The following is a 26703-nucleotide window of genomic DNA, read 5'->3' as shown; positions in this document are numbered from 1 at the left end:
CAATGCATCAAGCCAAAATTATCAGGAACACTAAAGATGGTGAATGTTAAACTTACCAGTAATGGAGCAGAGAGGTTCTCCAAAGCAGTGCACACAGGAACGATGCAGAAGAAAATAACTCCAGCAACAGAAAATATCTGCACAACACAGAAGAGGAAGCAGCAGAAACTCATACAGGAAACTGAGGTAATGTGAAATACACAGAAGCATCACTCTGGTTCCCAAAAAACTCAGTGATGCAGACATTTTTCACAAGGATATCAGCTACAGTTATGAGGAACCAAAATCTCCATTAGTTGTTAGCTTTGAAAACCACATCTTCACATTTTCATAGAACCGTGAGCATGACTATTTCGGTCCACCTTAAACCACCTTGGCCAATTATCTGTTTGCAAAGGGTTTTGTATGCTCATGCCACAGGTATAAAAACTCCTCCCTGGTACATAGCTGGCAGATCAAATGCCATAAAATAATAAGCATGTTTGTTAACACTGAGAAGGGTATTTGTTTTATAAGTGCCTAGTCTTTCTTTTCTCACTGACTAAATTTATACTGGGAACCACAAACTTTGTTTCTCGTCCCCTTTTTTGCCATTGCTTCTCCAGAGTTTTATTTTTAATGAGCAAAAAAATATATTTAAAAGAGACTTGACAAAGAGTAAGTTTTAAAATCCACACTCAAAATGGAAAATTGGGAAAATCTTTTATTCCTGACCCCATGCGCAGCAACAAACTGCTTTCTCTCAGAGTTATCCTCCCTCTTTTTGCCCAATTCATTTAGTCACAGCATAGTCCAGCATAACTGATAAATTATCATGCTGGCAGCAGATCTGATGCCAGACACTAGCTGTTGGCTTTTGGGAATAAAATGGGCAAGAAGAGCATTGGCGCAGCTACAGGTTTTAAGTGTAGACCTTCCCTCCATATATGGGCACTGGTGAGACTGATGCCGGAGTACTATGTACGGTGCTCGTGTCCACACACTAAAAAGGATGTTGAAAAAATTGGAGAGGGTGCAGCATGGAGCCACAAAAATGTTTCAAGGGCTGGAGAAAAATGTCTTACAGTAAGAGACATAAAGAGATCGGTATGCTTAGTTTATCAAATAGAAAATTGAGAGGTGACTAGATTACCATGTACAAGTACCTTCAGAGGAAAAAAATACCAAGACTAAAGATCCTTTAGTACTATGAGTTAAAGGCCTAACAAATACCAATGGCTGGAAGCTGAAGCCAGACAAATTCACTGGCACAAATAATTAATATTGTTTTGATGTTTAATCGCCTTCAAACTACCAAGGGAAGAGGTGGACTGTCTGTCTCTTGATGTCTTCACAAGAAGACTAAATGCTTTTCTGGAAAATATGCTTTAGCCAGACAAGTTATTGGGCTCCATACAGGGGTAACTGGGTGAAATGTAATAGCCTGTGATATACAGGAGGTCAGATTAGATGATCTAACAGTCCCTTCTGGCCGTGAATTACAGGAACTCCTCGCGTAACTTTGTAGTTACGTTCCTGAAAAATGCTACTTTAAGCGAAATGATGTTAAGCGAATCCAATTTTCCCATAAGAATTAATGTAAATGGGGGTGGGGGTGGGGATTTAGGTTCCAGGGAATTTTTTTTTGCCAGACAGACAGATATACTCTGTGTGTGTGTGTGTGTGTGTGTGTATATATATAAGTTTTAAACAAACAATTTAATACTGTACACAGCGATTGTGAAGGTTGGTTGAGATGGTGAAGTTTGAGGGTGGGATATTTCCTGGGAATGCCTTACTGCTAAATGATGAACTAGCACTCAGCTGAGTCCTCAAGGGTTAACACGTTGTTAATGTAACCTCACACTCTACATGGCAGCATGAATGGAGGGAGGAGACACAGCATGGCAGTGTCTGCAAACATTCTCTGGGGAAACTGAACATGATGAATCCACGCCATTCCACTGGCGCGCACCATTCCCTCCACTTTCCAAAGTGCCAGGGGAGTGGTGTGTGTGTGTGTGTGTGTGTGTGTGTGTGTGTGTGTGTGTGTAAGAGAGAGAGAGAGAGAGAGACACACACACAGTGTGTGAGAGAGACGCGCATTGCCCCTTTAAGTATGCTGACCCCACTCTAAGTACACTGACTTTTTAAGTAGATCGCAAGTTGAGACAGCAGCTGTTGCCAGTAAGCGCCCTCTGTCCTGAGCCCTGTCGTGTCATATCCCCGCTCGCTCTGTGGAGATGGGGTAAAGAAGCAGGGAGAGGGGGCACCCTGACATTAGCACCCCTCTTCCCCCCTTTGCACAGAAAGCAGAGGCTTGGGGGCCAAAGAAATCTAGGAGTTTGCTAACGCAAGACATAAGATGAATGGGGAAGTTTACACAAAAGCTGCCAGTTCTATAGTCCACCCTGCTGAAGCCAAAACAAAAGAGCAGACCATTCATTTGCAGCATGAAGACATCTTCCTTCAGAAAGGTGAGGAATAGGGAGATTTTCATGTAAAAGATTGTTTACAGCCCATATAAATTGTGCTCTGCTTCCAAAAATGTCATGATTCATGACCGACCACCACTGAGACATGAATATAGGTTAATTCTAAATAAAAGGTCCCATTTACACCTGTGCCATCAGCATAGAACATGAGGTAATACAGCAAACACCACATAAAGACTCTAAATCTGAGCACATGGATTCCTTGTCCACCAGGACAATGTAACACTTCATTGTAGATAGTGTCCTACCTGGGCATGATGCAGTGAGCTAAAAAGTTTATCTCTTGCTGATATTTGTAGATCACCAATCACCATGATATCTAGGTGCTAGCTTTCAGTCCTACCACTGCCCTTCCTTGCTTTGGAGTGGTATGCCAAACCCTATGCATTTCTTTAACTTTAATTATTTATTGTTTTTCTAAGTAACATCCTAAGTAGCTTTGGGATAATGTTACCTTGCTTGGTAATGGATGAGAGTAACTTGCTTGCTGTTTCAGGATCATTGGCATTTTACTTCTACATTATGACGACTTCATCCATTATATTTTAATCCTAGAAGTACACTTAAAAAACAAAACAAAAAAAAGCCCCAATAATGCTAAACTACATCATCAAATGCCAAATGCAGACTCTTACTAAACCAGGAATTTAGAAAGCTGCCGTTCTTCTTAACTATACACTGCCCAGCACCCCCTCCCCAACTAGGAACAATTAAATATGGATACCTACACCTTGTCACCCCACCCACAGACATCTAGAGAAACCCATCACTTCATCCTGCTTCGCAACCATCAATGTACTCACCTGCCAGCCAAGGCCACTGAAGACTGCAGAAGTTACTGTTAACACCTCTTCAGTATTTACCTCACCATTGCTGGAGAATAAGACCTTGTCTGCAAAGGAAACTTTTTCAGTATAATCTACAGGTTTGAATTTAAACGGACAGTTATTCTGGTATAACCCTCTGTTGACACCCTTAGGCCAGGTCTACACTGGAAGCACTTTGCTGGCATAGTACACCAATATCCCTATCCAGGCAAAGCCTTCTAAGCATAGGGCTGGCCTTGGTAAGATTATCATGAGGGCTACTGTCCTGCAATTAACAGTAGTGGTGTAACACACACTCAGCCTGTAAAGGACTGCTTTAAATATTGGCCTTGTGGCGTTTGTATACATCTTTCTGATGTATAAAGAAGGCCCAAAAATAACAAAACAACAAAATTATGATTCTGTGTGGCTTTCTTACCTTAAACTCAGGAATGTGAAGTCTGGTCTTTGCTAGCAGACTACTGGAAGGTAGAAACGATGTTTATTGAGGGCTCGGAACACTGTCATTGAAGGGCTGCATGTGTAACGCTTCCTATATTTAATGTGCTAATCATGGCAAATAGGTGTTAAAATGAAGTTTGACACGGTATGGCTAATAATCCCTCCCCCCCCCCAGTAGTTTAGTTTACACTCTCGTGGCTCTTGTGCTGCAACTCTTGCACTACTGTTCTAGCCATCAGAGTCTGCCAAAGCCAGGATCTGAATTTCTAATATAAAAAGCAAGCAGAAAAAAGGATTTATTTTTTAAAAACTCACCCTTTGCTACTTCTTGATGCCTTAAGACGTACAGCAATCAGGCACAAGCCCAGTTTTTTTGTTCCTTTTCAGGACACTTTAAAAGTAAGGTATGAAATCCTATTAATTTGGATAATTTCTCTCTCAAAGGCAGGAATATGTCCAGAACCAGCCTACATGTCTTCCCAATCCAGCATGACAGAGCCAAAAAAAAAAAAAAAAAACAAACAACAACCCAACAACCCACCTTTGTTTGTTATATTTCTGTACTTATAAGAGATGCTCAGAAGGTAGCCAATCACGCAGGGCAATCCAAGTATCAGGAGCATGGTGGGAAAGGGTCTAGAGTCAGGAATACGAGAAGGGTTTGGTGTGGCAGATGAGTTGAGGAGCACAAGCAGGTAAGTAGCAGGAGTGATAAGATGGGGCTTGGAGGCCAGAACGATCACACATTAGGATCATTTTACCCACTTTATATGGCAACAACTGTCATCAGTGGTACAACAAATGGATCAGTTTTTTTTTAAAATTCAGTCTTTAAATGCCAAAGACATATTAGAAAGTTGTATATAATTTGACCTTGCCTTCCCTAACAAATTCATAGCAACATATATATTTAAAAAACCAAAAACCCTACAAAAACAAAAAACTCCACCACACATTCTGCTCCCCATTTGGAAAGGATGAGAAAACCACCACCACTACATGACAGACACTTGGCATGTTACTTAATGCTCTACTGCAATGCCCTCATTCTATGGCAGCGGTTCTCAAACTGTGGGTCTGGACTCCAAAGTGGGTTGCAACCCAGTTTTAATGGGGTCGCCAGGGCTGGTGTGAGACTTGCTGAGGCCCAGGGCTAAAGCAGCAGGGCTAGAGCTTTGGCTTTGGCCCTGGGTGGTGGGGCTCAGGTTACAGGCCTTCCACTCGGGGCTGAAGCCCTTGGGCTTTGCTCCCCTGCCCAGGGTGGCAGGGTGCAGGCAGGCTTAGGCTTGGTCCCCCTCCTGGGGCCATGTAGTAATTTTTGTTATCGAAAGGGGGTCGTGGTGCCAGGGCCAGCTCTGGCTTTTTTGCCGCCCTAGGCAAAAAAGCCACCCGCCGGCCCCCCGCAGCCGGGGAGGGCGCCGAGCCTGGCCGCGGGCCCGCAATCCCCGAATGGCCAGAGTGCTGGGAGCAGGGTGGCGAGCCCGGCCGGGGCTCTCCACTCTCCCCGGCGGCCAGAGCGCCGGGAGGAGGGCGGCAAGCCCGGCCGGGGCCCCGCTCTCCCTGAGCGGCTGGAGCGCCGGGGGGGGGGGGGGGGGGGCGGCGAGCCCGGCCGGGGCCCCGCTCTTGGGCCAGAGCGCCCCGCCCCCCTCCAGGTGCCGCCCCAAGCACGCTTGGTGGCTGGTGCCTGGAGCTGGCCATGCGTGGTGCAATGAAATTCTCTATTCTATGGTGATGAGCCTATAAGGAATAGGCCAGCAAAGCATTCAGGATTTTGGTTATGCTCATTTTCAAACCCTCCCCGCCTCTCTCTCCTTCCTCCCCACAACCAGCATCCACAGCACTTATGGATAATGTAGCTCAGTGGAAGGTCCAGCTGCGAATGCTGCTGCAACAGGGTTAGCTCCCACAGCCTGAGAGGAATTATTTCAGGGCTGTGATCAGAGTGCCAGCCTGCAGTTTAGGAGGAACAGAACTTAGTGAATATGGAATGTGCTACATAAAGCTATTTCCATAAGGTGCTTTGCAGAGTGAGGAGTAAAGTTAATAAATCAATCTATTTTTCTAATTCCCGTAATGGGTTTGCCGTAGGAGCATCCGTCGTTAGGACCTGGGTTCAGACCATCACGGCTACCATTCATTTTCTACCAACAGTAGATTGTAAGCTATTTCCAGGAGGGGCAGTAGCTCAAATCCAGTTTACAGGAGTAAATCCAGTGCAACTCCGTTGACATCAAGGGAGTTCACTCCAGTTACACAGCATAACTGAGCGTAGAATTTATCCTGTATCGCCTCACCTGGTATGTTCATAAAGTGCTGTGCAAGTTACCAGTAATTCAAAAAAAATAAAAACAGGTTTGGTTTGATTTTTTGGCAACACATCCTGCAGTAACACCATCTTTGTACAAAGGAACACATATTTTCAGGAATTATTTAATCAAGGTGCTTCTGATGGAAAATGTGGTGTCTAGGCTGCCCAACCCCAGAATTAATGTATTCACTATTTAACAGTCTCAGCAGTTTCACCCTTCGGCTGACAACTATTTGTAAATAAATCAAAGCCAAAATTTCCTCTTAACTCGCTAGACCATATTTAAAGGCTCTCACCAAGACATGAGTTATAGTCAAACAAAATATGGATAAACATTGGTTTTGAGAACTTTAACAGTAACTAGAAGTTCCATACACTGAATATTGATTTTAGCACTTCTTTATGAAGCTATTTTAGTAACAAAGCTTTTTAATGCAAAGAGGATGGTATGTCTAACTGGGGGGAGATAGCTTCATAGTAAAGTGCCCATTGCCTATAAAACATTTCATTTTTTAATAGCATCTTTTATCCGAGGCTCTCAAAGAGTGTTTTACAAATGCTTTTGGGGGTCTCAATACTCCCGTTACATCAGATGTAAGCACTTTCCTTCCCACTGGGAAAGAGGACCTAAGCTCAATAGCAGAGCCAAGAACAGAATGCAGAAAATTCAAGTCCCAGTTTGTTGCTCTGATCATCAGAACATACTGTCTTCCTAACTGGTGACTAACCACCTTTGCCATTAGGCAGTGTATGCTTGCTCAGATTAATCAAGATGCTTGAAGCAGTAATCCATCTCATCTGGGGACAGCTGTTAGAGTCAAGATTTTCAGGAGTAGTGATTCTGAATGCCTCAATTTTTAGGTACCAAACTTGAAACACCTTTAGAAACCTGATTTGCAGAAAGTGCTGAGAACCCTCCCCTCGGAAAAATCAGGCTGCTTTAAGGTGTCTCAGGATGGGCACTCATATAAACACAAAATCACTAACCATTTGAAAATCTTGGCCTGTATGAACCATCTTTGAATGTGACACTATATATTCTCCTTCTTTCAACATGTGATTGGAACAGAAACATCAGTAAGTCAGTGCCCCAAGTAATGTACTTTTAAAAGGGATTTATTCAGTATGGAACTACCATGTCAAACCTGAAGGGTAAACCAGGCAGAACTTAGCTGGGTTTTCATTAAAAAGTTATCTCTTGTGTGATATCTGTGGTGAAAGCTTCCATTGACACCATATGTGACTTATTTACCAATAAGTAATGTGATGAAGTGCCCAAATATACTATGTGCCTATCATACACACTGAAGATTTGATAGAATGGAGTAAGCCCACCGCCAGAATACAAAAGGAAGTGGGCAACTACAAATTGCTTCTGTTTCGTACAAGATCTGGTAAGTAAGCTTAGTGATATATAAATGGCTTAACAGTTTTCAATCAATTTTAACGCACATGAAGACATCAATTATTTTGCATTTTTGTGCAGCTCTGCATTACACAAATTTATTTCAAGCAACTGAATCATGTTTTATGCCAAATAAGAATTACAATCTCCATTTCCAATACATCACTTTAAATGAATGACCTGAAACACTCCTTACCAATAATTGCAATATTCAACATTCTACTTAAAAACAAGTGTGTTTAATTCTTTTTAAATATGTTCCTTAATATAAATATTTAAGAACCAGATGGTTAGTTTGTGGCCTAATCTGAAGAAGGTGCTGAGCTCCCACAGACAGTGTCTCTCAGGTTCAGGACTAAGACAGTAGAACACAGAGTGGGAATCGTCATCAGTTCTTCATAATTCTAGTCCAAATAAAGGTAGCTTTTGAGCTTCCAACATGGTCAGCCAGCTGACACCAGCCATTAGCAGCTTTTTGCCCTGCTCGCCTCCCCAAACTACCTAATTAAATAGGGTCATAATGTTTACAAGGAAATAGCCCCAAATGACAGATCTTCTTGAAATTTGGGGGGTTGTTTTTCCACAGCAGTTTGTTCCTTCTGAACGTTCTTGAGCAGTGAATTTCAGCAGTAGGTTGTCAGTTAATAAGTATCAAGTTGTCATCACTTCCTTGTCTGTAAAAAGGGGTCAGAGAGAAAAAAAAAGTTGGTAATTTTAAATTCTGTACTTAATAAGGGCAACATAAAATCCTTGGTATATTTAAAGTTAACCATGCTGAATTTCCTATACATCTCTTAGATAATTAAGAAGGATCTACCTATACCCCTTGCCTTTAATTATGCTCTCAGAAAAAGCAAACAGGTTTTTTATGGATTGACCTTTTGCAAGAAAACCTAATATGCTAAGTAATCATGAAATCAATTAGGTTCCTGTAATTTACCGTGGTCACTAGCAATCTCTGATTAGACTGAAGTCGAAGCAACTTATTTTTTCCATCTATCAGCCAGACAGATGTTCAGGAAGACAGAAAGAGCTAAAAATGACTAAGCCGCACAACTGAGACAACAGATCCACCAGTCAGAACTTGTTATACCATTTAGGGCTCCCCTGACTGACATGCTCAACTAAAGACATGTGGAGGCGTGTAGTTTAAGAAAATATGCCCTTCACTGGGCAGCAGTACTGCAAGCCTGCCCATCCTGGTAAATGCAGCAACATGCCTTGCTCCCTACCTCCGGGGCAGGAGATAATCCCCCTCGTTCCCTGTTGTGTTTTGTAATTTCCTACTTCAGTGCCTCAATGCCCAGCTCCAACTAGTTTCTGCTAACCAATAGCAAACAAGTGCACTGGAAATGCTGGGAAGCCAAATAACCCAAGTCCCTGAGCCCAAAAGAAGTTCCAGGTTTCAAGCCAGCTGCAGGTCCCCTGCCGTGGAAGCTGAACTTGTTTCCTTCTTTCAGTGAAGTCAGTTAAGGAGAAAAGAATCTATAAGTCCACTTGCAGCCTTAGAGAGTAGGTTTGAAGCTGCACTTAAGTTCACCATACCTCCTACCTTTGAAGTGTCCACAGCAGCTATCTGGAGATTTAGATGTTCTTTTATTCTCCGCCCCCCTCAAGCCAGCAGTTTTTCCTCAACTAAAAGACACTTAAACCTCAGCCAGGGACACATCAAAAGCAGAAAGCTGTGGTTCACAAGAACCTTACTGTGTAAGATCCATTGTTATTGATCATTTAGGAACACAAGATTTGCCACACTAGTTCGGGTCAGTTGATCACCCAGTTCTGCTACACTCCTCACATGACATCACTCCCTCAGGCTCCACCTGCCTCCAACTCTGCTGTGCATAAACCTCAATGCCATTGCCACCAGGGCCTTGCTACAGTTGTCAATGCCAGCAGGCAGAATCCACAGCCATCTACCTACCACTTTAGCAGGGATTAAGAGGTGGGAGTGAGCTTGGTACTATAGGATGAATGGTCCCTACTCCTTTTCTTCCCCCTCCCAGGAGAAAGAACATGACAGCCTGCTACTGGCCCCTTAACCCCTATAGGGGTCTGAACCAGATTAATGCCTTCCAGTCCCATCTATATGGTCCAAATACAGGCCCTGCTCATAATGATGGGCACTTCCAGGCAGCTCAGTGGAAATGGCCAAGGTTCTCAGGGAAATGCTCCCATTAAACTAGAGGGGAGATGGCTGGGAATAGTTTAATCAGACAAATCTCAAAGTTTGGGATGAGGGAGGGGTCACTTAAATTGAAAGAACAAGTTCTCTCTTGTGCCCTTCTACTGCTACCTGCCAACAGATCTCCTACTTGGAAGTCAAGATGGTCTTGGACCCTAGCTTTGCTCTAACAGTTTTCAGTGCTCTGTGCTTCCCTGACCTGATCAGCACAACTCTCCCCTTTAGAAATATTAACGATGCTCTCTCTCATATTTTATATATGAATTAGTTTTTTTTCATCTGTAGGTCTCCGAGGGCTTTACAACGATTACAGTGAAACTCAAAAGGTATCTTTCCCTGCCCTCTCCCCTTAACAAATTAGCTATTTTCTAATGCTAAATACAACAGAAAGGGATAAATATATTTAAGAGTCTGAACATGCTATAGTTAGATTTCTGGGCGTGCCTACCATAGTGAAACCCATACTTTCCAACAGACAGCTAACCTCATGGGTACTTATGAGAATTATATAGCTCATGGAATCGCACTGCCATACTGACCTCCTACAACAGCAGATGAAAGGCATGGAAGCCTGTGGTTCTTTGCTATAGTCTGTGCTACTGCATTCTTTAAGGAATTCATGAAGATCTGTTACTGGAAAGCCGTTTTGCTGGTATTTCTGAAAAACAGGACACCTCATTTACAGTGCATGAAAAATCATTCCTTGTGTCATTGCTCTAAACCTGCCTCCATTCTACACTGCTCTCCCACACTTTTATCAGCTCTAACATCTAGATTAATAGATGAATCAAACTGTCACTACTGCAGCAAACAAAGCAAGGCTAGGAGAATGTGGTCGTGGGAACAGAAGAATGAGCTAAAGGAAACATATTGAAAAAAGAAAAGACACTATTCAGTTATTCCTTTTTGCATGTTACTTGCATAACTATCCAGTTCATTCCTGCGTGATTCTATTTCACCGTTTTTATGTTGATTTTTTTTCTCCTACATATTCATAAATAAGTGAGTTCTCCATAAATTAAAAATCCCAAGCTCTAAAGACCAACAGCTTTGAAGCAGAGATAGACAGCAGACACTTAGAAGTTTAGTCAACCTTTTCATTCAGAGGAAGTGCTATATAAAACAGAAAATCAACCGATTCTTCTCTGGGAATTTTGGGGAAGTTATATGGCCTGTGTTATAGAGGAGGTCAGACTAGATGATCACAATGGTCCCTTCTAGCCTTGGAATCTTTGAATACGGAGCGGCTTCTCCTTTAAACCATTGGATCCACATGAGAGGATTAGAGGCAAGGGGAGAGAGAGAGAAAAAACAGAAGCAATCCCATCTCACTTTGAATATCAACAAAATTACTGCAATCCTATACAGAGAAACTTGCAAAACAGAGTCCTAGGAAGTTGTGGTCCACATACACCTCTACCCCAATCTAACGCGGCCCAATATAACACGAATTCGGATATAACGCGGTTAAAGCAGCGCTCTTGGGGGGGGGGGGGAGCTGCGCACTCCGGTGGATCAAAGCAAGTTCGATATAAGGCGGTTTCACCTATAACGCAGTACGATTTTTTGGCTCCTGAGGACAGTGTTGTATCGGGGTAGAGGTGTACTGCCACTAACAATTTACCACTATGCTGCACACGTATTTACATGAGAACTAAAACAAAAAGACAACAGCCAAAGGCCAGTTACTGGATGCAGCCTTCTCACTGGTCACTCTAACCACCAGGACTTAAGTATGTAGAAATACAAGTGACTAGAAAAGTACAGAAAATACTGATGGGGGGGCAATAATGCAGGGAAGAGATCTAGAGAAGGGAATATTTTTAATTCCACTCCATTTTTCACCAGAACTGGATAGAGTGGTTCTAGCTAGCAGTTCACTAGTACTAGACTCAGTGGGTCTCTTTCATACCACGCACCCTACTAATTATTGAGCCAGTAATTTCTGTGAAGCACAGGGAGCAGAGGTATTCAAATCTGTATTGCTAAGCAATTGTAACTGAATGGGTTACCCCCTTGCCTCCTTCTCCCCCAGACATCTTTCAAACATCACTCTCTCCCGGCCTCAGCAAGACTTTTTGATACTGCAATTACACTCTTGCACTCCATGAAAGAATTCTCTAGCTGTAAGCAACTGCATTCAATGATTTTAAGCTTAATATATTTCCTCACTTCCCACTCAAGTCACTATTCTGACCCAAATGTAATACAGCCAGTAGAATAAATTGGGGGAAATTGGAGGTCAGGGGGGAGGTGTGATACCTTAAGTAAGTTTTCCAAACTAATGCCTGGGTGGAGATCACTTAAGGGAAATTCTCTCTTCCATTTTTTACCAGATCTTAAGCTAAAAGCTTTGAATATCTTTACCATACATCATAATCAGTCAATATCTCAAGAGAGCTTCCATTTGTCCACCTTTATGGTTTAACTAACATGAAAGCATGCTAAATAATTGATTAGAAGAAAAAATTCCACTAAAGACAAAATGATTTACCTTTATGGTGTCATAAGAGTCTGTAATGAGTGCAATAAAAAGGCTGAGGATCATGTATATAAATAGACTAATGAAGGAATACAGATATAATCGACTGAACAGCCACACCAAGGTGCTCTTCTGCTGGATTTGAGCAAATGTTGCAAACATGTCATCACCATTGACCAAAGAAAACAGACATTCAGCAACTGTGTTCAGATCTTCAAACTAGACAATATTGAAAGAGACTGACATTAGAACCTGAACACCACATACAGTCAGGTTAAAGGAGATAAAGACAGACATTTTCACTAACAGTTTTCCCACAAATTTTTTTAAACACAGCCACTACTCCCCTGCGCCCCTCTACTCCCCCAAAAAACCTCCCCCAACCACAATCTCTCTCTTTTGTGTATTTCATACATTTAAGACTGGCATGATCATTTGGCTTGGGAGGCAGAGATAATTCCTTTTCCATATGTACCTGAGTGTTTTGCATTGGCATCAGTTGTAGGAAAGGTGCCAAGGGGTTAAAGCATCTAACAAACAACCACCACTAATGTTTAATGCTTTCATTAGAGGGTCTCAAATTGTATTATGCACGCGGAAAAGTATCCCCAATTTAGAGATAAGAAAATTAAGGCAGAGAGAGATTAAGTGACCAAGGTCACACAATGAGTACGTGACAGAGCTGGGAACAGAATCCAGGTCTTCTGATCCCCCAATCTCTTATTACTCTTTCAATAACATTTTTTAAAATCCTCTTCCAGCAGCACATTGGTAAAGATCTGTTTAATTTTTTCTGCACTTGGGGGAAATAGGACAAGTAGAGCCACTACAATTCCTCTAGCCTTTCTGTGGAGAAATTATAGACCATAATTCTCTTTAACAAAAATACTGAGATTGAAAGAATATTTTCCAGCTATATTTTCTCATTCCATTATTTGGTGAAGGAGTTGGGGGTCATCTTACAAATTATCAGCTACATTTGAACCCAAATTTAGGTTTGAATGATAAAAGGTTTTCTAAATCCCAATATAGCAGCAAGAAAAATAGGTATGGTAAATTATAAAGATTTTATTCAGTGGGTTGGGTACCAACGGCCCTCCACAGCAATAGCTAAAGACCAAGGGACAGTGCGAGCAGGTTCAGGCCTTATATCAAGCTCCACTAGGCAATCTCCTATTTTGCCTTTTCACTTTGCCTTAACCAACTCTACCTACTCTCAAAACCACCCCATAGTTTTACATTTTCTGGGTCAAAAAGAATGCTGGATAGTCCAGAAACCCAAAGTAAATAGCATTTATGTCAGGCATTCAGAGTAGCTGGCTGATGCCATGTCAAACATGTCTTCAGAGAAGATCAAATGCTATATATGGGCAATTCCCACTTAAATGACCTATGAGGAATGGTTGAAAGAATTGAGCATGTTTAGTATAGAGAAAAGAAGGCTGAAGGGGACTTAACTGGCTTCAAATACATAAAACCTTGTTATATAGTGAGCAATTGTTCCCCAGGTCCCCCGAAGGTAAGACAAGAAATAATCTGGTTAGTTTGCAGCTGGGGATATTTAGGTTGGATATTAGGAAAATCTTTAACTATGAAGAATAGTTAATCACTTTAACAAGTTATCTAGGGAGGTTGTGGAATCCCGGTCACTGGAGGTTTTTAAGAACAGGTTAGACAAACATGTGCCAGGAATGATCTAAGTATATCTGGTCCTGCCTCAGTGCAGTCGAGGCAAGAGGAAGACTAGATGACCTCTTGAGGTCTCTTCCAGTCCTACACATCTATGATTATGTATTCTATGACGTGTGGGGAAGGAGTAAGACAAATTTGCTCTAAGGGATATTAGGAAAGGGTGATTTTAGAACATGGAGTGGTCCACCAGTGCCATCTAGAGATCCGAGTTCAGCGCTCTTGATTCTGAGCTGGCAGGGCTGCTCAGTGAGCCATCTAGCAAAAGAAACAGCTAGGAAGGCTTCACCTTGCTCACTGTCACTCCTTGTAGTCGTCACATGGAAAGAGCAGAATCCATCTCTTCCCTGATGAGCAGAGATTCTCTACTACATGAGGCCCGAGAGAGGCTGGGTGGAAATATAAGGGATTCTGAAACTCTTCATGAAAAAATTAAGAGGGAATCTGTAGAGTACTTTTCCCCACCCAATTCCAAGTGGCAAGGTCTGTAGCTGATGTAATAGATGGTAGTTGATTCAAGATGACTTGTGGGAGGACTGTCCTGTTTCTCTTACTACTTTATTTTTAAAATAAGGAAGGACAGATAAGTAGTAATCTTCTGCTACTCACTGTTTCACATGAAGTTGCTTGCCTGCATGTCCTACCTTTGCACTACACTTCAGGAGACAGCAAATTTCACTGACAAGCAGGGAGTGCTGCTTCTGGGAGTGTCAAGTTGGTGGGACATCAAACTAGTACAACCACTAGATAGCATTACGGGATTTTGTGCACAAAGCTTGCAGTGGCCATCTTGGTTAGTTAGTATGTATGAAAATCAAGTCATTCCTATTTTGGGCTGCAGTTTGCAGCATTCAGAACAGAATGAGAGTATCCTCCTTTTAATTCTGTACAGCAGACTGAGTGTGCAGCCAGTCAGCTGCCACAAAAACAGATGGTAAAGCAAGTGACTAGAATAGGCTGTTCTATGCAGTACAATACTGCCATCTAGTGAGATTTGGGACAAGTTGATAGAGCCTTAAACAAAGTGAGCTGAGCCATAACATTTAATGACAAGAAAATCATACAAGATCAAGTTTTGACAACATAAATAGTCAACCATCTCATTGGACTATTCTTTCACCTACTCAGATCGTTAGATGCTTGCTACTTGACAGTTCGGGTAAAAGTGATATTTACAACGTGTCAGCTAAAAGGGACAGGTCCCCAGGGTATAATCTGACGGATGCGTAGGGTATTATGGGATTTCTGCAGAAAATTCTAGAAGCTTTTAGGAAGTATTTGGTCATCAATTAAAATGCATTAAAAGCAAAGGATAAATAAATGCATCTTATTACTAATGAGAATTAGTAAATATGCAAATTCTAAATCTTCATAACAGCAGTCTCTTCTCTAAACTTGAACTGTTGTTCTTTCCTTTGCAGAGGGCTTTATAAAACATGCTAAAGCCTTTAGCTTCCCACATTTTTGAGTTATGCAGGCACAAAAATTTGGTTTGGAATACAGGAAAAAAGTATATGTAATATTTTGCATTTACATTGAAAAAGAAAAAAAAATACAAATGATTTTGATTAAAAACTTTCCAAATCACCCTGTATTTGGGACAAGATCAACTGTGCCAAGTTTCACCCAGAGAGGAAGGTTTGGAGAAAGCTATGAGTAATACAAAACCCTGCTGAGGCAACCTGGGGGTGAAAAGTATCAGTGCCCAGGCTATGTTAGAGTGCCCACCACTGACAGCAGAGCTGGAGCCACACCAGCCCTAGAACAACAGTGGGGGAATTTCTGAAAATCCTCAGTGTAGTGTTTGGAAAGGCAGTGAGAGTTTAACATATAAAACTTAAAGCTGTTGTTATGGCTTCATAACGAAGGTTGAGTTAGGTTTTAAACTTAAGAAGCAGGAATATCCTCCCCCAAATGATAGCGCTTACTCGGAGTATGGAATTATTATATATGCACATTTAGAGGAGCTTACATACCTTTTCATGATAAGGCCCTAATACAATCCAGCCACAGAATGTATAGCCAAGATATATCATCCCAGCACAACAACAAAATCTTAGAACTTTGGGCAATGATGCTTGCATTGTTAAAATGAGCACCTGCAAAGGGACAGGGGAGAGGAGGAGAAAGAGGACAATATACACATTAAAGAAATTAGAATAAAAACAACAGAACTAAAATAAGTTTCAACTACTGAATATTTGATTCTAGGCTTACATTGTATGTCTGGAAATATCCTAAGTATCTGATGACTCCAACCCAAACAAATAAAGTCGATGTTCCAAGTAAGATGCTGCAAACATCATAACTTGTGAGGTTCTGAGGAATGCAAAAAAGGCAGGTGAGTGAAGTAACACCTGTTGATAGGTATTGCAGTTTAAGACTATGCAGGTAAAGGATGGCACATGAAAATGTTTTAGGTCAGATTTTAAAATTTCAGTGGCTTCAGTTGAATTCTAGTGCCAAACGGACATAGTCACATAACACCAAGCCAATATGGTTGCTCAGGAGACATGCCTTATACAGAGAGGCAGTGGTATTGTGGAGATGGGCAAAGGTGCACAAAGGCATAAAGAAATTTGCATGAAGCCTGCAAGCGTTGTGTGGATTTCACTTTGGTTACAATAGACAGTTTCAAAATTAAGTTCTCAAGGAAGTTCATTGTTTGCCATATGATTAAAAATAGGAAACTAATTTTCATTCATTACTTAAGCACTGGTTCACAATTAATAAGAGGGAGACTTCATGACTAAGGCCCTGTCTATACTACAACCTTAAACAGAATTTGTAACCAGATGCTGGCATGGTCAACTCTCACAGGCTTTCTGCCCACACACTTGGTTAATACGGTTCATAATCACAACAGCTAGTAGCTCATTGCCCTTTCTTCAGGCCGAGGCTGACACATATTGGTAGCAAGTTTGTAAAACTTATTCTTGCCTTACTGTGCCGGTGTAATTGATTTGGCCAATGCTTATTCCTCCCAGCTACTTGTGCAGTAGGACATTCTAGAGTGTGGGAAGCATGATCTATTGGCCCACATTTTCCCAGATTGCCCCGACACACACACTGGTACATGTGATTACACAAATTTTGTCACAAAATATGGTTGGGCTGTGGGGAAAAAAACTGCTGGGAATATAAAACCATATTTATTGTAACCGAGACAGATTGATCAGTGTGTGGCGACAGACACTGCTATACTTGTAGATTTGACAGTCCATTAAGAAAGTGGATTACAGCAGAGATGTTCCCATTCCCACAAGCTGCTGTTTGGGGACAGTTTAGAGGAGACTCCTGTTTGTTGAATGTTTCTTGATTTTCTTCTTCAGAGCACAATCTAGGCAGTGTGTTACCATCAGTTTTTAAAGGAAAGAATAATGGGCAGCATTCATTAGCTAAGCCCTCTCGGGCAGGAGCCACCTTTTTATTATGCGCGTGGTGTATGTACAGTGCCTACCACATGCAGGCAATGATCTGGACCTGTAGATGTGACTAAAAAAAAAAATGCTATTTACAGCAACAGTTTCAGGAACAGAAGCCAAATAAATGAGATGGAATGGAATGAACTTCCAGATTCTACTGTAGCAAGAATTTTATGGAGAGGCAGACTGGGATCAGTTCTTCTCAAGAGAACCTGGGATCTTTTGAGTGAATGCTACTGGAGCCCCACTCTCTGCTCAAAGAGCAACACTTCTCTCACCCCAAATGAGAGATGCTGAACCATCCCTCTCCCTGAAAAAGCAGCTCCACCCTTTTGAGAATCTCCTCTACCCACGTTTACCCTTCCTGTTTCCCCCATGCCTCACCTTAGGACTCTCCAGGAGTAGAGCCACGTCTCTCCATTTCTTCTTCTTCCTCCCTCCCTATCTGAAGGCTGCTGCTGAACTGCAGCTTTAAAGTGTCTCTTATCTACATGAACAAATTCCACATACGCACACGCGGAATTAAGGCAAGATTAATGTCTAGACTCTATTCTATGGCTACTATAGCATCTTGGTTGGATTAAGCACTTTTTAAAGAACACAAGTGACTGCTGTTTCTCCCCACTCCTCCATTCATATAGCTCTTTCCTTCAGCTTTGGTAGGAAGGTCTGTTGTGCCTGTTTGGTACTTAACATTACATGGCCTAAATTGCTGCGTCTTGCACTTAGAGGTGTTCTATATTGCCATCCTATGTTATATGGCAAGTTTTGTTTGTCCATAATTCTATAAATTAATGACAGATTCTTTTTGTGTACTTACATTATATAGAGCATAGCTTGCTATACACACACACACACACACACACACACACACACACACACACACACACCATTTATAAATATTATAGCTTCTACATTTTTTAAATGTAGTTTTACAGATGCAATATACACATATAAGTTTCGTAAATTCCCTTTCCTTAAAATTATACAGGGATGTCCTTTTAGAAGACTATGACCTATATTGCATTCATTATAAAAGATGTATTTTGTTTCCTGTTAATGCTGAGGATGTAAATAATGTAAGAAAAATACTATGGGTTTTTGTTTTAATTTGAAAACTGTTTTACAGAAATAGGGATTGCAGAAGAAAACTTATTGAAAGAAGTGCTCAGTGTCAGTATTGTGCACTTGTGTGTGTGGAGTTATGCCTATGATAGCCACTTAACATAACTAGCATCCTACCAAATTCACGGCTACAAAAAATGGGTCACAGACCATGAAATCTGATCTCCCCAGTGAAATCTAGCTATCATAAGGGAAGGGGGCTTCTAGCGTGTGCCGGGCTGCAGCTGCTAGCCCTGGTCAGGCTGGGGAGGGACAGGACTTCCTCTTCCCCTGTAGGGGCCAGACCACCTCAGGGAACGTCTTCCAGCTGCAGGAAGCTCTGTGCCTGTTGGCTAGGAGTCCAGCTCTGAAGGCAGCACAGAAGTATGGGTGGCAATCCCACAACGCCCCCAGGACTCCCTTTTAGGTCGGGACCCTCACAGTTACAACAGTGTGAAATTTCAGATGTAAACATCTAACACTGTGAAATTGACTATTTTTAAAATCCTGTGACCATGAAAAAGACCAAAATCAACTGTGAATTTCGTAGGGTCCTAAACATAACATACAGTAGGTGCCTTCCTGCCAGTGGCATTTGACTCAAAGGATGCTGCTCATGGACCTTCCTTTTTGGCTGTTGAGCACCACTGTTTTGGCCATAAAAAAAGTGGTTTGGTACTCAAGAGGAAAACGTGAGTTCCAAGACTGAAGGGGCAGAAGACCCTCCAGAGTTTGATTGAACTGAGTTGGTGCCACTGACAGAGAGAAAACTTATATTCCAGTGATAACAGACAACAAAAGACAGGTACAGATGGAGAGGAATATACTACCAAAAGAAGAGAGACTGAACCAAATCGCTGTGGCAAAAGAGTTAATTGGTCACAACTTTGGTTTTCCTTGCATTAGTCTAATTAAAAGCATGCTTAAATAGAGTGAAGAAAATATGAAGATGGGTTAACTCTCACCTTGGCTTTTATTTCCATTTTCATTATAGATCCAATGATTGTCATCACATCACTGATAATCACCAGGACATACCATCCATTTATAAACTCCAGACGATCAGCATGACAGACATGGCGCTTGTACTTTTCCAGGAAGAAATTCACAAATCTCTGTAGTAAACATTTAGAGATTTGGTTACAGAACCTACTTTTCTCCAGTAAAAAGGAAGCTCATACAGGTGCTGCAGTTCTTGAGTACTGCTCAAGTAGAGTACTTAAGTTGGGTCTGTTGGAAGAATATGCACTAGCAACTACTGTAGAAATAATGTATGGGCAGTATTAGCAATATCAACAGAAAAGAATTATGGGACATTCATATACAACTCTGTAAAGGGTGACTGCTATCATTACTGCATTATTACTAACTTTACTTTCTGCATCCTGCATGCCAATCCACAGACTCTCTCCTGTCCCCCTACTGATGGGTCAGCACTGCTCTCTCAATCCCTCAAAGTCTGACAAACCCTTTGCTGAACTAGGTCCCGTTACCTTTTTGACGGTTACAAAGACAGTATGTAGATTAAGATAACTGGATATCATGTATCCTGTGCTCTCTTCTCCCCTCCCGTGTACACATTTAGGAAGAGATTCCCTGACGTACGGAACATATCAGTGTCTTACATGTGTGTCGGGGAAGGTGGGGCAACAACATGACACAAAAAGCACGAGGCCCTTTGTGCTCAGGAATGTACCCAGTGAGCATTTAAATATCTGGCTTTTTTAGCCTTATAGGGAAAAAAGTCAGTCATATTTGGATTTTGAGGGTGTATGATTTGCCAACTTTAAACAAACAAGGACTTGAAGATTTGGGGTGAAATCCGGCACAAATGAAGTCAATGGCAAAACTACATTGACTTCAGTGGGGCCAGAATTTTAACCTATGGATCTGAAATGGATGTATTTGTATTACAGTACCATGCAGATACTCCAATCAGGACTGAGACTTCATTGTGTACTGTACAAGCATACAGTAAACTTAACCTCTTTCCTAAAAGAGGGGGAGGGATAGCTCGGTGGTTTGAGCATTGGCCTGCTAAACCCAGGGTTGTGAGTTCAATCCTTGAGGGGGCCACTTAGGGATCTGGGGCAAAATCAGTAGTTGGGCCTGCTAGTGAAGGCAGGGGGCTGGACTCAATGACCTTTCAAGGTCCTTTCCAGTTCTAGGAGATATCTCCATTAATTTAGAATTTAGAAATATCAGATTGGATATAATACAGATGCAATATACTCTTGGAGAGATAATTTTCCTAGAACAGATTCACTTGATATACTTGATAATCCAAAACATAGCACTGCCTAGTGGAACTAAAATATGGAAAGCGAATGGACACATAAGCAGAGAGAAAAGGCAGACAAGGTTATACTTACTTTTTGCAATTTCAGAGCAAGAATAATGGATCGTGTGCAGAGTATAAGGGAAGCAAAACAGCTTACAATGACAAATCCATCAAAAACCAGAATATATTGACTGTTTTTCTGAACTGCTATTAAAAAAAAATAAAAAAAAAAAAAAACAAAAAGTACAATAGGAAACAGTTAGATCTTTACATATTCCTTCTGGCACAGAATTCTTTTCATAAGCATTTGAAAACTAACTATATAATAAAAGCTCTCTGCAAATTTATTATGACAAATTTTGTAACACTTGGTATACTGTCATATCACTATAGAAATAAGGTATATAAAATACAATCAATACATATTGAGTACATTAGAAGCCTCCTGCATGTAGGTCTGTAACTCAAATCACTGGGTATTACATGCAGAGGGTTTGTGGGGCTGTGCCCCGAAAGTGAAATGATTTTTTTCTTCTTTTTAAACTATTTGAAATTAATAATTCATATACAGGCCAAATTCTGCTCACAGAGCAAGAGAAATCTCACTATCTTATTGACTTCATTGAAGTTGCATAGCAAGGGCAGAATTTGACCCATTGACACTGTTTACCAAAAGGCTTGTCACCAATGAAGACCTGCAATTAGAAGCCTCCATTTCACCAGTTGCAACTGAGAGCTGCTGTAGCAGTTCGTGGTATGCAAACAGTATTCCACGCACAGCACTAGAAGTAAGCGACAAACTATAGCTTATCCAAGGAGATATGCAGCTCTTTGAACTTAGTTCTTTACAGGGAAGCAAAGGAGGGATGGATTTTCAATTTCTGTACACATATATAGAATTAAAAATAGATTTTGTAAAAATCTATGTATTCTGGTAGATCCAGGGTCTTAAACAGCTTTTGTAAATAAATAAATAAATAAAAATGAGTTCAGAGCAAAACAAGTCAATTATTTATAATGCAGGAGTATTTTAACTCTGTGTTCTTTGATCAACTACTTAATATGCAGGTAGAGTACAAATCGTGGCCAATTGAGACACCATTGTAAGAACTGATCTCACACACACACAAAATTATCTGGGTTCCAATATAACACTATACCAAATATAGCAAAGATCTGGCAAGGAGGAGAACACATTGTGGGGATCCTGGTTAAGGAATGAAGTTCTATCGACTATACCACAGCCCTGAATAGTAATTGTGATGGCCCTGTTTCTTCACCATTAATGAATGTGTTTATATTATTTTGTCATACTGAATCTCGCTCTGAAGTGGAACCTTCAGTACTATTGTCACTTTCTAAAGTGATCAGACAAAAGCTTAATGATAGAAATAAAATGTGGATGCCATTCTTTATTTGTAAGAATCATCAAAAGAATAAGCAGGGAACATTCACTGCTTCTAATAAAGTCTTTAAAGACATAATAGGCTTCAAGTAGTCAAAGAGGAATTATTTTGAAGTATAGGAATAAAGGTGTCATAGGTGTTTGAGTTTGGGTATTTATTATTGGTTAAAAGACCAGGCTAGAATTTCAATTTAATGTATTAAACTCATTCAAAGAAACAGAATGGTCAAAACCTAATTTTAAAAATTTGAATTTCCCTTGCAGGCAGAGTCTTGTTAAATCCATCACTAGGTAGGTTATAGGAAGGGATATTTATGTCATCTTGATACTTTTACAGAAGCGAGTTAAGCAGACCTGTTTCTTCATTAGAAGGTAGCAATGATTTGCTTAGACATTAATAATAAAAGCACACAAGTTGCAAGTCTCGGTATCCATAGATATTAGCAAACATCTGTGCCTTCCTCCTCTAAACTCTTTTCACCCCTCCAGATAGGAAGTTGATGAGCTTCAGAAAAATATGAACAAAAACAGACTCAAGATCTTGGGATCTGAAGACACAGTAATGTTTACTGACTGTTTGAAAAATATGTACATTGCTATGTAGAAGATTTCCTGAACCCAGTGACATGACACGCTGGTTAAAATGAGTAAGCAGTCACCAACATGTCTGTTATTGTCAGAGAAGCAACAGACCATGGCATAACCCTTTTTATGCAATCCGTCTGCATGTGTCTCAAGATTACTACATCAGCAAGCAGGGCCAACTGCTTATTGCATCATGTGGACACAGCAGGACAAACAGGGTAGATTAATAACAGTTAACCTACATGCCTCAACTACTTGTCTGAAGTAGTGAAATGACAAAAACAACTGATGGAATAAAAATCTTTTACAAGATCCCAAGTCCATCGACCTAGACCTTAGAAATATCTAAGACAGAATCACATACTTATTTAAATGTCAAATAAAGACAGTATTTCCAAATTTAGTTCTGATAAGTAACAGTCAGCACGGATTTATCAAAAACAAATCACGTCAAACAAATCTAATAGCTTTCTTTGACAGGGTAACAAGCCCTGTGGATAGGAGGGAACTGGTAGATGTGGTATATCTTGCCAGAGAGTAATTATCAGTGGTTCACAATCAAGTTAGAAGGGCATATCGAGTGGGGTCCGGCATGGATCAGTTCTGGGTCCGGTTCTTTTCAGTATCTTCATCAACGATTTAGACAATGGCATAGAGAGTACACTTAAAAAGTTTGCAGACAATACCAGGCTGGGAAGGATTGCAAGTGCTTTGGAGGATAGGATTAAAGTTCAAAATGATTTGGACAAACTAGAGAAATGTTCTGAAGTAAACAGGATGAAATTCAATACGGACAAATGCACAGTACTCCACTTAGGAAGGAACAATCAGTTGCACCCATACGAAGTGGCAAATGACTGCCTAGGAAGGAGTACTGCAAAAAGGGATCTGAGTTTATAATGGATTGCAAGCTAAGTGTGAGTCAACAGTAACACTGTTGCCAAAAAAAAAAAAAAAACAACCCACACACCACACACCCCACACGTCTCCCCCAAGTGTCCCCTGGGCTCACTTGCTGCCCCCTCACTACCCCGGAGCCTGCAGCTCATGCTGACTCCACTCCGCTCTGCCGGCTTCCAGCATCACCTGCTGCCGCAGGATCCTAGTGCCCCCCTCCACTACTATGGCCAGGGCAGGCTGTCCTTCCCCTTCCCTTCTGCCCTAGTTCTGAGCTTCTCCAATGCCCCAAACCCCTCATCTCCAGCCCCACAGCCCTCATCCTTGCACTCCCTCCTATACCTAAACTCCATCCCAGAGCCTGCACTCCCCCACCTCCTGCCCCAGCCCGGAGCCTGCACCCAGCACCCAAACTCCATCCCAGAGCCTGCACCCCAGACCCCCTCCCCCACCCAAACTCCCTCTCAGAGCCTTAGGCAGGTGGGGGTGGAGTTTGGAGGGGGGCAGGTTCTGGGCACCACCAAAATTTCTACAAACCTGCCACCCCTGGAAGAGGCAGAGCAGGAGTGGAGTGGTGGTGCAGCCCAGTGCAGGGGGGGGGGGGCTTCAACAGAAGTAAATCTAACTAAGTGCATGTTTTGTCCTTTGAATGAGGTGCATTACTGTTGGTGGCACTTAGCACTTTCCAGGAGGGGGGGGGAGGAGCAGGGAGCCGCGCGCTCAGGGGAGGAGGTGGAGAAGAGACGGGGCAGGGGCAAGGCCTCATGGAAGGGGTGGAGTGGGGGCTGGGCCAGGGGCAGCGAGGGGGGTGTCAGTGATGCGGCCCTTGGGCCAATGCACAAGTCCTCATGTGGCCCTCGTGGTCATTTGAGTTTGAGACCCCTGGTTTAAGCTGTACATTAGGAAAACCTTCCTAACTGTCAGAGTGATTAAGCACTAGAATAAATTGCCTAGAGAGGTTGTAGAATCTCCATCATTGGAGATTTTTAAGTTCAGATTAGACAAACACCTGTCAGGGATGGTCTAGATAATACTTAGTCCTGCCATGAGTGCAGGGGAACTAGACTAGATGACCTCTCAAGATCCCTTCCAGTCCTATGATTCTTTACTCCTGTTCTGAAACAGTTCCTCGTGCTCACTCTGATTAAGCAATCCATCTCTAAAATAGCATAAACCTGTCCCTTAAGGATTTTCACTGCACTGTCAGACTAATGTCCTCGGAGTGCAGGGGGGTGGCCTCGGTGTTCCTACACCCGTGATGCCCACATGCAGGAACAGCACCTTGGGGTCATAGGCAAGCTGCTCTATTTCCTAGAGCTGTGAACTTGTTCAGATCACTCTCAGGATAAAGGGTCCATAAAAATGACTTAAAGCTCAGCTAGATGGGAGGATCTGGTCTGTGGTTATTAGGCTACTACTTCTCACTATACTGATGTTAAATAAAAGTGGGAGAGGGCATAAAGAGCAAACACCAATATCACAAGTAGAAACAGGAGAGTGAATTGGGACATGGTGCGAACACTAGCAGAGTCAGAAAAAGTAATGCAAAGGCAGGGATGTAGGCCCCAAGCTTGAACCATTTAAAAAGGACATTAGATACCACAGTAGACAGTGTGCTGCAAGGCCTACTCCTATGCATCATTTCCATCTGTAGCTTATATTATCCACTGGTTAATACTGCCCTAGTGTCCACGCATTTCAGTAACGTTTCTAAAAATGTTGACATGTTAGCCATTAATTTCTGAATATAGCCACAGTTCACAATTGTATTTTTGTCTGTAGTTATCATATATATTCAGAAGTAGAACAATGATATACATTTACTGGAAACCATTAGATTTTCACCATGCAGAACACATATGCACCATACTTACTAGATCCAGATATATGCCAGTCTTTGCATTCTTGAATATCAGCATCACTATCAAAATAAATTTTTACTTTACCACTGTGGGCTCTGTTGTTGAAAGTAATCTGCAAACACAAGTGTAAAGATTTATCATTTGATGAAAGCAAAACTAGCAAAATTAACACTGTCAAAAAATGCAGAGTCAAAGACTAGATTGATACCCACTGGTACTGCTTAATCTAGATAATCTGTAAATAAAGCTATCATCATAGATTAATATACAGGGAAAAATACATCTGAAACAATATGCAAGTGCAAAAACAATCAATGATTTTACTTCTCATGAAGAACAAAACATTTAAAAAATTGAAGAGGAGAACCATGTTTGAGGAAAATAAATAGTTACTTGTTATAAGAGATCTGTCCCATTGACACCCAAGCAATCACATCATTTTGCACGGGTGTCAATGGAGAGAGTGCACGCTGAATTTTTTCCATTTTGCAGTCAGGACACCAATAAGAAATGTGCTGGACTCTGGAACACTTGTTTCCATGTGTATACATCTGAAATGCACTTACAGTATTCTGAAAGGCGTAGCAGTCAGGCAATTCTCTGGCATGAATTGTTTGTAGATCAATGCCTTTAAGTTGAAAGGAGATTTCAATCTGTATAAGCCTGAAGAGTAAAAATAAATGCAGTGAATTGCATACAATAGATTCCACTATTTTCATATGAATGGATGGGTTTTCAAAACTCACTTTACCTATAAAATTCAAAGTTGAAAAATGATGAATTTATCATCTTCAAATCACCAGACCTCTTAGTGGCTAGCATCTGTGGCTCTAGGTGAATACAGTCTATGGGGGGAAAACAAATTTTTTAAAAGTTTCATTCAAAATGACTATTTTACAAATAAAGTAAGGGAGAAAACTGAGGTAACTGGATACTGGTGGACACAGATGTAGGTCCTGATCTTGCAAGCTGCTCAGTGTGGAGCCCCGCTCAAGTTAATGAGGCCATGAGAAGGTGCAGGCATCTTCTGTAGGGCCCCAATACTGAAAGGTGCTAAATGTTCCCACTGAAGTTAATGGTGATTGACAGCATTCAACAACGCTCAATATCTGGCCTCTGATCAGCAGCTTCTCTCATACAGAAGGTCAACAGCTGAAAAGTCTTCAGAGAAAAAGTCTTACTGTGATGACCTACAATGCTTATGCTGTAAAGTAGTAATTTCTAGGTGGATATTAAAGAATAAAATAGGGGAGAAGTGGGTTAACTTTCCTAAGTTAAAGTAGGATTGCCACACAAATAAAATACTAACTTACTGTTGATGATTTGCCATTAC

At 41.4% G+C, this 26703-nt stretch overlaps 1 protein-coding gene across 3 annotated transcripts in view; it reads right to left on the bottom strand.

The window, feature by feature from the left end:
* Positions 1 to 7184: 7184 nt before the first annotated feature.
* The window catches only part of MCOLN2 (mucolipin 2), a 41171-nt gene continuing 21652 nt past the window's right edge, over positions 7185 to 26703 (bottom strand). For 2 of the 3 annotated variants that reach the window (XM_034779978.1, XM_034779980.1), the window contains exons 5-14: positions 26122 to 26215; positions 25937 to 26033; positions 25383 to 25482; positions 20713 to 20828; positions 19306 to 19455; positions 16029 to 16130; positions 15788 to 15910; positions 12135 to 12341; positions 10180 to 10298; positions 7186 to 8129 (exon numbers count right to left, since the gene is read on the bottom strand). In XM_034779978.1, the coding sequence (XP_034635869.1) occupies positions 8093 to 8129; positions 10180 to 10298; positions 12135 to 12341; positions 15788 to 15910; positions 16029 to 16130; positions 19306 to 19455; positions 20713 to 20828; positions 25383 to 25482; positions 25937 to 26033; positions 26122 to 26215 (1145 nt within the window). In that variant the 3' untranslated portion in view covers positions 7186 to 8092. Of the gene's footprint in view, positions 8130 to 10179; positions 10299 to 12134; positions 12342 to 15787; positions 15911 to 16028; positions 16131 to 19305; positions 19456 to 20712; positions 20829 to 25382; positions 25483 to 25936; positions 26034 to 26121; positions 26216 to 26703 lie in introns of all 3 variants that reach the window. The other variant, XM_034779979.1, reaches the window with a different exon arrangement.

This window comes from Trachemys scripta, chromosome 8 (assembly GCF_013100865.1).
Source record: "Trachemys scripta elegans isolate TJP31775 chromosome 8, CAS_Tse_1.0, whole genome shotgun sequence".
NCBI classification, from domain to species: Eukaryota; Metazoa; Chordata; order Testudines; family Emydidae; genus Trachemys; species Trachemys scripta.
This window is presented reverse-complemented; position numbering and strand designations above follow the sequence as displayed.